We start from the raw sequence: 13,824 nt of genomic DNA, 5'->3' as shown, positions 1-13,824 counted from the left end.
CTAAAGCTTAAACCTTAATATCTCTCCTAGTTCTCTACAAGTTCCAATAAGAATGCTACCGATGGTTTTGTGATTTTTCTTATTAATTTATAAGCCAATAAAAACACATCATGAGAATGGTCCATTACTGGGTAATGAATGAAAAAATTTTAAGATCATAAATATAATAAATAATTACGTTTGAAAAACTGTGCGTCTGTATTCCTACAGGGTGCGTTGTAATAAGATGCAAGGGTTTGTAGTGAGCCCGGATGCATTATGCATATTTCCATTGTTAGACCATCCTGATTTTTTATGTGAAAGGGATGCTTCGGAAGACCTTGGAATGTGAAATCCAGCAATAAATGTGATACGGAAACGTAGAAGTTCCTGATAAATTGGGCTTATACAGTAAAACCCCGATACAAAGGACTAATTAGGGGGCGGGGGTGCCGGATAAAGTTGAAAGTCCGTTATATTTTAATATTGACAATATTTAATATGGTTCAATAGTTTTTATTTTAAATTAATTTTAATTAATTTTCTAGACATTTCTACTTTAAAAATCCTAAAATTAAAAAGGCAGTTCTCTTCAATAAAGAGACTAAGCTCTTGTGCTTGGAGAGGGACTTACACTTATTATTTATTGTTTATGTTTGTATGTAATTTAATTTATTTTTTTGTAATTAATTTTTTTTAGTATTTTTTTTCTATATTAGATTAACATGTATCAATTTATTTCTTCATTTAATTTATTTTTTAACATTTTAATGTCTTTTTTTTATATCAAAATTTTTTTAATTTAATTTTATACATCTAAATCAAGGAGGAACAAAGACACAATTTTTTAAAAATTATTATTTCAATACAAATAAATTGTATTACCATATTATTTTTTGACATCTCATCAAAGATGAAGAAGAATATGGAAGTCTGGGCATTTACGGGGCTGACGACCGTCATAGGCTGGTTTAAGTGATCACTTTACACACGTGTAACATTCACAAATTCTACCCATTATTGACAACCACACTACTCAAATTCTTGGAAGTTCTATTTATATATGAACCAATTTAGAAACCTTGTTCCTGAATCACTAGAACTTAAAAAACATAATAATAATAATAAAAAATAATAATAATAATAATATGAAAATAACTCCTGTAATTGGAGATAATCCAGATTTTGTGAACAAGTATTTGGACACACTCAAAATGTTGTAAATTGTATTACCAACAAACATAACTAACAAGTGTTAGTCTCTCGCAAAGCACAAGAGTCCAGTCTCTTTATTGGAGAGAACTGCGTTTTTAATTTAAGATTGCACGACGAAATGTAAAGAAAATTAGTTAAAATTGAAAAAAAACTTTTATTACCACATTTTTGCAATCATATTTTTTTTCATCTCTTGATGTTTTGATAGTTATTATAACGTAAATGTGGAATTGTTTAGTTGGCTTCATTTTTATTGATGTAACTATTTTTACGGTGTTTGAAAATGATGCGGAATGCATCGAAACACGTATCACAATAGATTTTAAGAAATAGTGGTGTTTACTAAGTAAAATATTAATTTAAAAAAGTAACTAATTTTGTTAATGTTTTTATTTTTAATGTAACTATTCTTTATTATATACTTTTTTAAATGTAAAGCTGTACAATTTCCGAACAAATAAAAAATATATTTATATATATATATACACACATATATATATATATATATATATATATATATATATATATATATATATATATATATATATATATATATATATATATATATATATATATATATATATATATATATATATATATATATATATATATATATATATATATATATATATATATATATATATATATATGTATATATATATATTTACATATATATATATATATATATATATATATATATATATATATATATATATATATATAATAATAATAATAATAATAATATAAAATCTTCACATCGTTGTTCATAGAATACCTGCGTTTCTCCAGCGTATTTGTACGTAACAAACCGGAAATTGTATCCGACATGTTTACAATTTTTAAAATATTTTTTTAATCCTGACTTAAAGATTCTATCCCCTGCGAAATGATTACGTATCGACTTCCTTTTGCGATAGGATATGTGCAGTCCGATTGAACTGACCGTGTGACCATACCATTCATGCAAACCTGTTTCCAATACTACCCTTACACATCTACTAGGTAGCAAGCTATTAATCCCTATACTGCAACGTACGCATTCAGGAAGGGGATGAAATGCCCGGAAATGAATACAGAACCCATGCGATTCAAGACTACTTGCATTTAACTATTTTTAATGGCAACTTTTCGATCAAACTTCAAAGCATATACCATAAAAAAAATACAGTTTATTTATTGATTTGGCGTTTAATTTGTAGAACTCCATTTTAATTTAAGTATTAATTTTAAATCAAACACAGATTTTTTGAGTCTACTAAGTTGTATTTTATTAACAAAAACACATAAAAAATACAACTTAGTAGACTCAAAAAATCTCTTATATTTAAAATTAATACATTAAAATACAGTCAACCCTCGATATAACGGACGGAATTCTATTTAGCGAATTTCAGATATAACAGAAAAAAAATGTAGATAAACGTAAAAAAAAATACGAACGTCTTGATACAATTCTTCCTAACAACCCTTATCCGCACGCCAATGGTGCATAAGGCACTGCACCATATAAACGCAGTGTTATCTTGATCGTTAGTTAATACATGAAGGAGAGGTGATCAGCCCCCCGCCTCGGGTACCAGTCCAGGGTAATATTGAATAAATATTAGAGTGAAAAAATCACTTTTATTTATTTGATCCCCCCTGGGAGTCGAATCCGGGACCTCCAGAACGGTAGCTGAGCGTGCTGACCATTATACTACGGAGGCGGACAAAATATGAGGCGGTAATCTATGTATAGCTATTTTATACTTAGTTTCGCTATTTAATGACTTTATATATAATGGAAGCAGTTTATATAACTTTATTTTATTGCATACTAATTAAGTTATATTTCATATCAAGTTGAGACACTCTTAGGGCGCTTGTCCACTACCCGGAATTTTACCGTCCGGCAGTCCGATTATGAAAAATGAAAGCGACCACGACAGTTTAGCGTGTTCGAATTAACGCGCAACGTGTTCACGCACCGATCCCAAGAAAGATGAACAAAATCACAAGCCAATCCAAACCAATCATCCGTTTTATATGCTAACCAACGTGCCGGACGATAATATTCCATATGATTCCGTGTAGTGCACAAACGCCCTTAGAGCGCTTGTGCACTCCGGGAATTTTACTGTCCGGTAGTCCGGTTATGAAACGGATGATTGGCTTGTGCTTTTGTCCGTCTTTCGTCGGATCGGTGCCCGTGAACTCAATCACGCTAAACTATCGTAGTCGCTTTTATTTGAAAAAAACGGGATGCCGCTCAGTAAAATTCTGTGTAGTGTACAAGCGCCCTGAGTTTGTTTTTGGTTGCTTGGATTTATCCTGGAATGTTTGATAAATAAATTGAATAATTTACAAGGTCTCCCTGCCTTGAATGCACACACGGGGGCATAATGCGAGATTCGGATGCGTTTAGCTGCACAATGCAGTAGCCGGCTATGCATATATGTAGGTACTACTCGACTAGCGGTCATTTAGGCGGACTGTGAGAAATATCTAACAATGGCCAAGGGTCACTCCGACCGGTATTAGGCTTCCTAGACCAAGCTGTTAAACGCTTTTTCGTATAAAATATTAACCCCTTTCTGTATTAATTTATTCAGCTATAAAAGAGCTGTGTTTCTGATGTGCTACACAATGAAATTATTTTATTTTACTTGAATGTATTGTATTGTATCCGAGTTCAAAGGCAATCTTGAGTAACGGATTTTATCCACCTTTTTCCTGCGAGCCTGGTATAAGATGGAGTGATTTTTACTGCATTTTAAAATACAATAACACAAATGTCATATTTTTTTGTGTATAGAATATACATTTCATACAAAACCCTTATCGGCATCTGATGGTGCATAGGGCACTGCATCACATAAACGCAGTGTTATCTTGATCGTTAATGCGTGAAGGAAAGGCGATCAGCCCTTCGCTTCAGGCACCAGTCCAGTGTAATATTGAATAAATATAAGACTGAAAAAAAAACTTTGATTCAATTCACCCACCTGGGAATCGAACCAGGGAACTCCACTCCGGGGACCATTACACTACGGAGGCGGACAAAATATATATATAGAAAATACAATCGAACGAATATGTGACAATTTTCACCTATTTTGCATTCTTGCATCTTATCATATGTACATACCTGCTGATTATTCCGATTCCTGATCTGACCACGATCAAGAATTTGAAGTACCTGATCATGCCAAGTTTTCTCCTCGGTCATCCTCTGCTCCTTTTTGCAACTAAATTCGCAATATAAAACTGTTTTACTGTCCTTTCTTCACTCACTCGTTCCACAAACCCAAACTACTGTCCTTTCTTCACTCACTCGTTCCACAAACCCAAACTATCTCAACACACCTTTGTTAATTTTATCGATAATGCTTATCTCATCCTTTCATTCTTTCATAATGTCATCATTTGAACACCTATTTTACATCGTTTTGCCATATTTTCATCTGAATGTTTGCATTTCTAAGGCACTTTTTTTAATTGATAATTTATTTCAGTGCACTATTCTTAATCAGTCTCCTTTCTACATCTTTACCAATCTTTTCCGTCCCTAGAAAATATAGTTCCCAAATAAAGAAAATCATCTATCTGTTCCATAATTTCACCATTTACATGAATTAGTTCTCATATAATCTTCGAAAAAGAAAGATTAAAATGTCCTCGTGTATTAATCTTAATACACTAGGACATAACAAAATACATGCGGAGCCGATAAACACTTCTAAATTTGGAGTAAGGTCCTTAAAATATATTGCCTATACCCAAATTAACCAGCTGCCTGACATATCGCTCACTCCTTTCAAGAACGTCATAAATCAAAAATCGACAATTTTCAGTTGTACATGTTTTCGGAATGCCCAGAAAATGTACTATATCCCAGCAAGAGCGGCATATTTTTAACTTAATATTTAACCGTTACAGGGCAGAAAGTGTTGTTTTTGCATTTTGAAAAAAAGGTATTGTTTAATTGTTTTTTCAAATATACTAAATATTTTTCAAATGGAGAAAAAACCTTCAGCTTCTACCTAAAAAGATCTGTTGCACAGTAAGAAGTTCAAAAAGTGGCTTCATTTTTATTTTTAATTTATTGTATTATAATATTTAACATTAAAAACGCTGTCCTGAAAAATCAAGTATTTTGATTTATGACGTTCTTGAAAGGAGTGAGCGAAATATAAAATATAATCCATTCGGGGATCTAAAATAAATTATCTGAAAAGATACTTTATGGAAAGTCATATATACTTATGTAGTGATTAGTTTTTTTGTTGTTTTTCTAAATCATTTCTTTTAAATATGCTTCTTATCCCTATTTATTATATTATTATTATTGCTTTTATATTTTGCTATGATATTAGTTTTGGTTATTTCAAAAAAATCTTTTTCGTAACTTTATTATTTGTGTTCCAGTCTTGTTAACCTTAATCCCATGTCCCAAAATGAGAAATAGAAATTACTCAACGGGAATGCTATATATATGACTTATGTATGTAATATGTTTTGAATAAATAATAATAACAAATAATAAAACCCTTATCCGCACCCCAATGGTGCATAGGGCACTGTGTCATGTAAACGCAGTGTTATCTTGATCGTTTACACATGCAGGAAAGGTGATCAGCCTTCCGCTTCAGGTACCAGTCCATGGTACTATTGAATAAATAATAGTGAAAAAAATCACTTTTATTTATTTTACCCCCCTTGGGAATCGAACCCGGGACCTCCAGAACGGTAGCCGAGCGTGCTGACCATTACACTACGGAGGCGGACAGATAAATAAATAAATAATAAATAAATATAAATAAATAAATAAATAAATAAATTGGAAACAGAATGTGCAAAAGAAGGTATGCAGTTGACAAAAATTGACGTGGTGATAGTACATAAGATCTATCCGATTTAGTGGTGTTTTATTTATAAAATATGACAAGACGAAAAAGACAAATAAATGAGCTTTGTGACAAATCTTGATCGATATAAGATATTGAATCCATTGTGTCTATTGTATTGTGTTTAGGGATCAACCTTATTTATTTATTATTAACGAAATACATCCACTATAATTTTTATGAAATATAAACTAAATATGCTTTAAAATAGATTTATATTATCCACTGACACTTCGTGATGGAATTGCATTTTTAATATATTATTAGATTAAAACCAATATTTTTAGCTTTTCCACTTTATTTTAATTTGACCAGCGACCGGGTTTCGTCGTTACCGACATCATCAGTCGCAAAAACCCAGTCGCTGGTCAAATTAAAATAAAGTGGAAAAGCTAAAAATATTGGTTTTATGCTTTAAAATATTGTATATTTTTTAATTACGGCAAGCACAATTTTCTAAGTCAAATAATAAAAATACAGTGAAACCTCTGTCTATCGTTTCTCGAATAATCGTTTTCCCGTTTATTTATACTATCCCGAATTAATTTCATACTAAACTAAACCGCATCGATCGTTTCTCTATCACCATTCACCGTATTTATCGTTCGAATCAAGCTGCATATTTGATACATTTTGTCTGTTTTTTTACATTCTTTTCATTTTTCTTATCGAACACAATTCATTTTCATTTTTCTAATCGGTTACACAAGCTTTCGATAGAAACTATCGAAAGCTTGTGTAACCGATAGCAGGAGAGGTCGATATTGATGAAAAGGAGCCGCTGCCTGTACCTGCATTTCCAGAAGCATGCACACTCTTTGAAAGAAAACTTTCTACAACGCACATTCAATAACCGATGCTGAAAAAATACAATTCGCAAAGCCGAAAATATACTATTGACTGACGAAAATAAAACAGTTTAAAAAAAATTGATCAATAAACTTGAATATTTAAAAAAAATTCTATTCAGGTTTGTATTTTTTTTAAATAAATTCATTTGCATCTGAAACATGTTTCAATGATTAAAGAAAACACTTCGTTTTTTACCACTTGAGTTTTATTATAGACTACATGTTTCAGAAGTTAAACTTCCATCATTCAGGTCTGTATAATAACTAAAATATAAAATATAAAATTGTTCTATAAATAAGGAGAGGGGAAAGTAAGGGGAAGGGGTTAGTCAAGGGACGGAGTTTGAAAACAAAGGAAAAATGGAAAGCAATGGTGAAGAATTTTGAAACAATATATGTTTTCTTTTTAGGATTTTAGCCTACGAATGGTTATGCAGATTGGGAGGACGGTATCTTTACTCGGTCGTATCTATTTGCGTATTGACCTCTTCATCCCGCATTCATTGTTTATTTTAATATGTCCCTTTAAAAACGACAGATAGAGAGGTTTCACAGTACATATTTTAAAAGATTTCCAAACTGCGACATGTGTCTGGGCGACCCCAGTATTAAGATAATCAAAAAGTGATGTACCGCAGGACCTCGATTATAGATAAAGGCTGAAACCTGTTCAACGGTTTTGCTTTCAGAAGATGGACCCACAAAATAGGACGACTGCTTGGCGAGTCGGTGCGATCTGGCCGAGATCAAAGGCACAAAGGAGGATGGATGTTGACCGTTGGTCGCGGATAAACGGAATAAAAGACAGTGACCGTCATACAAGGAAGGGTCACAAAATTATAATATCACGGACCGCGTTAAGCGAAATTGAACCAATCATTATAATAATTTAGGATAATTTAATAAAACTGGTCTTTGTTTAGATCAGTGATTCCCAAAGTGGTCTATATCGACCCCCAGGGGTCTATGACAACTTGCAAGGGGTCTATGTTTTAATTTGAATTTAAAATATAAATGTATAAAACCTAACATGTGTGGTTCAAAGTGAGTAACACTACATATACCGGCTGTCAAAAATACATTTGAAGTTAATGAATTTGATAGAAATCAATATCAGGTAAGGCAAGGGGTCTACGAGATAAAAGAGTTTGGGAACCTCTGGTTTAGATCATTGTTGCGCAAAGTGTGCTCGGCTGTCCAAACTTAAAACACAGTAAAATAATTTTTTTTGTAATACGTTTTTTTTGCATTTTTGGACTAAGTAGAATCTACTTATAAAAATCGTACTACAAAAAAGTGTCCCTTACTGTGTTTTGAGTTTGGACAGCCGTGCTGCGGCACACTGGTGTACCGCGGTGATTAGTTGGTGTGCCGCGGAAAAAGTCTAGTTTTGTGAAAATAACACAATTGCTCGAAATTTTGATTGCCTGTGCTCAGTTAAGAAGGCTCACATTCCGCATTAAACATAATATGTTAAATATGTTACAAATCAAAAATCTTAAATTTTCAGTTGTGTGTGTTTTCGGAATGCCCACAAAATGTATTATATCCCAGTAAAAGTGGCATTTTTTTAACTCAATATTTACCCGCTTCAGGGCAGACAGTGTCGTTTTTGCATTTCAAAGAAAATGTATTGTTTATTTTTTTTTCAATAAACTAAATATTTTTCAGATGGAGAAAAAACCTTCAAGTTTTATCTAAAAAGATCTGTTGCACAGTAAAAAGTTCAATAAGTGGCTTGATATTTATTTGTAATACATTGTATTATGTTTTTAAACTTTAAAAACGTTCTCCTGAAAAATCAAGTTTTTTTTATTTATGACGTTCTTGAAAGGAATGAACGATATGGTAAATATGATTCTTCACCTCTGATTTTTTTTTTTTAATTTTTAAATCCAAAATAGACAAATAATAGTTACTAAACACAATATGACTGCCGGATTAATTGATGAAGAAAAGTTTGTTTCAACTAAAAATCCTCAGTTGGTCCCGTTTTGCTTAACAGCATCCAAATCGTGACATTCTTTCATTAGCCATTCGGGTGGATTTTCACACGACAAGCCGCGATGGTGCTACGAGGAAACTGCATTAAGATTCAAGCAAATTGTATTATGTTAATTTCATTTATTTATTTTATAAAGAAGAGACTATATAATATATATATATATAGGGGTGCAAAACATCGCTTTGTCCCTCTTGTTCTTCTGCATACCCCTAAGGAAACGTCAAAATGTAATTCATTTGTTGTTATTAAAGTAGGTGTTCGAGAATGATCAAATATAATAACTTTTAGAAATCAAGAAAGATGTGTTGAGATGGTTTGGACACCTGGAATGAATGAGTGAGTAAAGAGCAGTTGAAAAATGAAGGAAGGAAGTAGACTGAATGCAGTCGAAATGCGATCGTCGATGTGCTGCAAAACCATGTATGATAGATAGATAGATGATAGGTAGATGATCCAATGGTGAAGCTAAAGTACAATACTGTACTTATCGTTGGACCTATCAGCACGTTGACGCGTCACACTATTGTGTGGTCTATTGAGCTATAGCACAATACAGTACTAACTGTTGGAGCTTGCATTAGCACGTTGACGAGAGACTTGAGATGTCGACTAGAGCTACAGCACAATACTTTACTTGCCGTTGGACCTTGCATCAGCACGTTGACGCGTCACACAATAGAGCTATAGCACAATACAGTATAACTGTTGGACCTTGCACCAGCACTTTGACGCGTCACACAATAGAGCTACAGCACAATACATTACTAACTGCTGGAGCTTGCATCAGCACGTTGACGAGAGACTCGAGATGTCAGCTAGAGCTACAGCACAATACTGTACTTACCGTTGGAGCCGGCGGTGTAGGCCTGGGGCCGGTGCTGCTGGTGCGGCGGGTGGTGCGGCGGGTGCGGCGGATGCGGGTGGGGGTGGGGCTGGTGGTGGTGGGGCGCGCTCAGCAGGTTGTGCAGCAGCGCCTTGGGCAGGGACGGGCCTCCTGCGCCAGACTTCTGCGCCAGCGGCATCACCGTGTCTACTGCAACAGAACGAGATCACTTTAGCTCCGGGGAACATCCGGCTCGAAGGACCACTCGGTCCGAAAGTCCCTCAAAAGGACCGTTGAAAAAAGGCAATTTTTAATTTGAAATAGATATTTTAATTATAAAATGGAAAATCACAAAGCAATTGCTTCAAATACAAATTTTAGAATGAGACCACTTTAGCTCCGGGGAACATTGGGCTCGAAGGACCACTTGGTCATCGAACATCCCTCAAAAGGACCGTTGACAAAAGACAACAAAAGAATCCAGAATATCACAGACGAAACTAGAGGGCATATAATACATTATCGAACAGATTAATTGAAAAAAATCTTTTTTTGTTGTATTTTCGTAAACAGTTTTGTAAAATATTTTGTTTATTAGTTATATCACAAATTAATATTTAATATGATCTCATTTGGGCTCAATCAAAGATTTTACTCTTTTTGGCATCTGTTATATAAGGTTTTGACACGTGGATTCCATTTTTTCGTCTCGAAACCATACCTGAATTATGGATAAAATGAGCTTTTCCACCGTAGTGCAATCAAATTTGGAGACCTGATTCTTACAGATTGCCGATAGATTTTCAATTACGTTTATGTCTGGCAAAATTCTTGACCAGTCCAGCACAGTTCATTGTATTTGTGTGAAAAATTTCATGTTTTTTTTGGATTTGCGGCAGGGGGTTAAATCGTGCTGAAATATTCCATTGCCATATGACCTTCGTTTCTGTAACTCTGATAGTATCTTTTCCAGTAGAATCTGGTGATACTTTTCGCTATTCATCATCTCAGTCACTGAAAGAAGCAGCTCTGGTCCATAATACGAGGAACACCCCAAAGCATTTTTTTAGAGGGTGTTGAAAATGCGACAAAAACGTTTAGTTTCAATTAATCTGTTCGATACTGTATGTTATGTTATGTACTATATCGTAGTCATACAGGAGAAAGTGACCAAGTGCATTTGTTTACAAAAACGTGATTATGAACTATTTGATATCTCACTAGCTTAATATTGCCCTGAAAAATTTCCCAGAGGATTTTAAACTTATAAGTAAAATATATTGACTTGTTAAAAATGACTAACTGCATTGATAATTAAAGAAAACACTTTGTTTTTTACCACTTGAGTTAACTCAAGTGGTAAAAAACAAAGTGTTTTCTTTAATTATTGTAACATGTCTTACCACAAAGTTAATGCCGAAACAATAAATAAAACTGCATTGATGTTTATTTTTTTCACAAGCAAAAGTGACTTGAATGGCCCTCCTGGACATTTTACGTTTAGTCAGTTGGTCACTTTCTCCTGCACGACTACGATATGTATGGTATACTATCGTGGTGTGGAGATTTCCCTCCCATCGATTCAGGGAAAAGCGTGGCGGGTTCTGTGGAACAGCCGAAACAGGGGACTCCCCGGCTTGGACCTCCTTCCTCCCCGACCCACCCTCGACTTCTTCTGATGTTCACCCCCTCGGCTCGAGACACGTGCAATTTCAAGTTCACCCCCAAGGCCACGCAAGTTCAAGCGGTCGACCAACCCTCGAAGGAAGCCCCCAAATTCGACCTGCTATTTTCCCCATCGGCTTTTTCATCTCACGAAAAAGTACGCCGATAATTAACTAAGTTTTCTGAGCTTCAACTCCATTCACTGAGATTTGAGATCGTTGAACTGGGTCTCGGTTTTTTATGAATTATTTATACAGAAAATGTATTACGTTTACCTTTGCTAGTATATTATTTATATGTGCGACAAACGATGCTTGATATAGGTTTTTAACTTGAAATTTAACGTTTTTTAAATCAACTTGTGTGTCGGGTACCGTGGTTAGTGTAGCGGACTCTTTAAGTCAGAGTTTCTAGGTTCGAACCCACTCTACTACAATTTGATACCTATTTATAATAATCACCGAAATAGTATGAAATTGAAATATTTGTGTAAATAATAAAAACACAAATATTACCCTTTTTTTACAAAAGAAAATATTCATATTAGTACAAGATATAACGTCAGTATAAATACCTGCCCACATATTTTATTCTTTAAGACTAGCAAGTGGGTTGGCCGTCAGGTTGGCAAGCCTGTGCGGCGCGCTGTCATAGTCTGTGCGCGCGATGTGCACTCAGGATTTCAGACGAGATTTTCAATACTTCTTTGGATCACGAGTACTCAGTATGAATATATTTAAAAGAAAAATCTAACTAAGTGAAATTTAAATTGAAAATCAATGAATGTCTTCAACCTAACCAAGGCTTCGGTCCCAAGGATATGTGGAAACGTAAATGTATAACGTAAAGAGCCTAATATATAGGAAGTCTAAGTACATAATAATTTTGATTACATATATGATATCTATACACAGTAAAAAATAACATGACTATAGGGTGTTTGAAATGTGTTGTAACTTTATAAATTTTGTTTAAGGCTAAAAACTCGCAAAATAAAACTCAGTTGGCTTCCGGCAACGTATAGATAGAGCCGGTCGTTGGGTCACGCCGAATAAAAATAATCGCATTAGATTTTTTAATTTAAAAAAAAAAAAAAATTATGATTTTTTTTTTGTATAATACCTATTTATGTATTGAAAAATACTTTTATAATTTTTTTAAAACTCCTCATATTTCAATAACTCTTTTCTTTTCAACACAATTAATGTATTTGGAATAAAAACTTATTTTTTTAACACAAAAACGGTATTCATAAATAAAAAACAATACGTCAAATGCTACCTAGGTTAAAATGAAATTAACTAAAGCATCACGCCGCTTCCTCGCAGGGGTGGGCAAAGAGAATAGAACGCCACACCACTCTGTCTTTGCAAACATTTTTCGCCTCTTCCAAGTACATGCATTTCCTCAGTGATAATTAAATAACGTGTAATGTACTACTACTACTACTAATATAACCATCACACCGTTTCGCCAACGCCACACTCTTCTGTCCTGACATACACTCCTCGCTTCCTTCACATCCATACATCTAATCATACATGTCCTCCGGTTACGCAGACTTGACACCGCCAGATTTTAGGTTCTGATTGATCTGATCGTGCCAAGTCTTTTTCGGTAGTCCTTGTTCTGTTCTCCCTCTCACATTAGCCACATATATTTTCTTAGTCATTCTCTCGTTATCCATTCGCTCCACATGTCCATACCACCGTAAAGAACTCTTCATAATCTTTCAATATATTTATTTTATAATTAAAATGTAACTTTGTTTCAAAATCACTATAAATATTTCATTATACCTTAATTATAATGTCTACCGGTTTCGAAGCTACCCGCTTCTTTATCAAGACTGATTAATACTAAAACTCTATCTACTATCTTCCTAATCTTTTCAATAATTCCTTGTTCAGCCTTACATTCCTTTCTAATATCTTCGTTTTTGACATTTCGTTTTCATTCGAACCCTTATCCGCACCCCAACGGTGCATAGGGCACTGCATCATATAAACGCAGTGTTATTTTGATCGTCAACACACGAAGGAAAGGTGATCAACCCTCAGCTTCAGGTACCAGTCCAGGGTAATATTGAATAAATATTAGAGTGAAAAAATCACTTTTATTTATTAGACCCCTCTCTGGGAATCGAACCCGGGACCTCCAGAACGGTAGCCGAGCGCGCTGACCGTTTTTATAACTCAAAATAATCCGATTTATTCAGTCTTTTTTCAGTTCGCCTGTAGGGGGTGGGAATCACTTCCCAGCGCCTGAGAGGGTGGGTCTGCTAGGGTAACCATTTCCGCGGTGGGTCGATCGTGCGGGGGGTAGCGTATCCGGGCGGGTAGTTCCGGGTTGCGGAAGGCTCTAGTCGCTGGGTCGTGGGGGCGGAGGTCTACAGCCGGG

General features: G+C 34.4%; 1 protein-coding gene across 4 annotated transcripts in view; it reads right to left on the bottom strand.

Annotated features, from left to right (window-relative positions):
• Eip74EF (Ecdysone-induced protein E74) overlaps positions 1 to 13,824 on the bottom strand; it is a 408,268-nt gene that overhangs the window by 51,893 nt on the left and 342,551 nt on the right. For 2 of the 4 annotated variants that reach the window (XM_088274249.1, XM_088274247.1), the window contains one exon: positions 9,781 to 9,969. In XM_088274249.1, coding sequence (XP_088130375.1) covers positions 9,781 to 9,969 — 189 coding nt within the window. The remainder of the gene's footprint in view (positions 1 to 9,780; positions 9,970 to 13,824) is intronic. The other 2 variants (XM_088274251.1, XM_088274248.1) reach the window with 1 other exon arrangement.

This window comes from Brachycentrus maculatus, unplaced genomic scaffold, assembly GCF_059751285.1.
Source record: "Brachycentrus maculatus isolate JH-2025_06_01 unplaced genomic scaffold, ASM5975128v1 h1tg000653l, whole genome shotgun sequence".
NCBI lineage: Eukaryota > Metazoa > Arthropoda > Insecta > Trichoptera > Brachycentridae > Brachycentrus > Brachycentrus maculatus.
The sequence above is the reverse complement of the archived record's forward strand: the minus strand, read 5'-3'. Positions and strand labels throughout refer to the sequence as shown.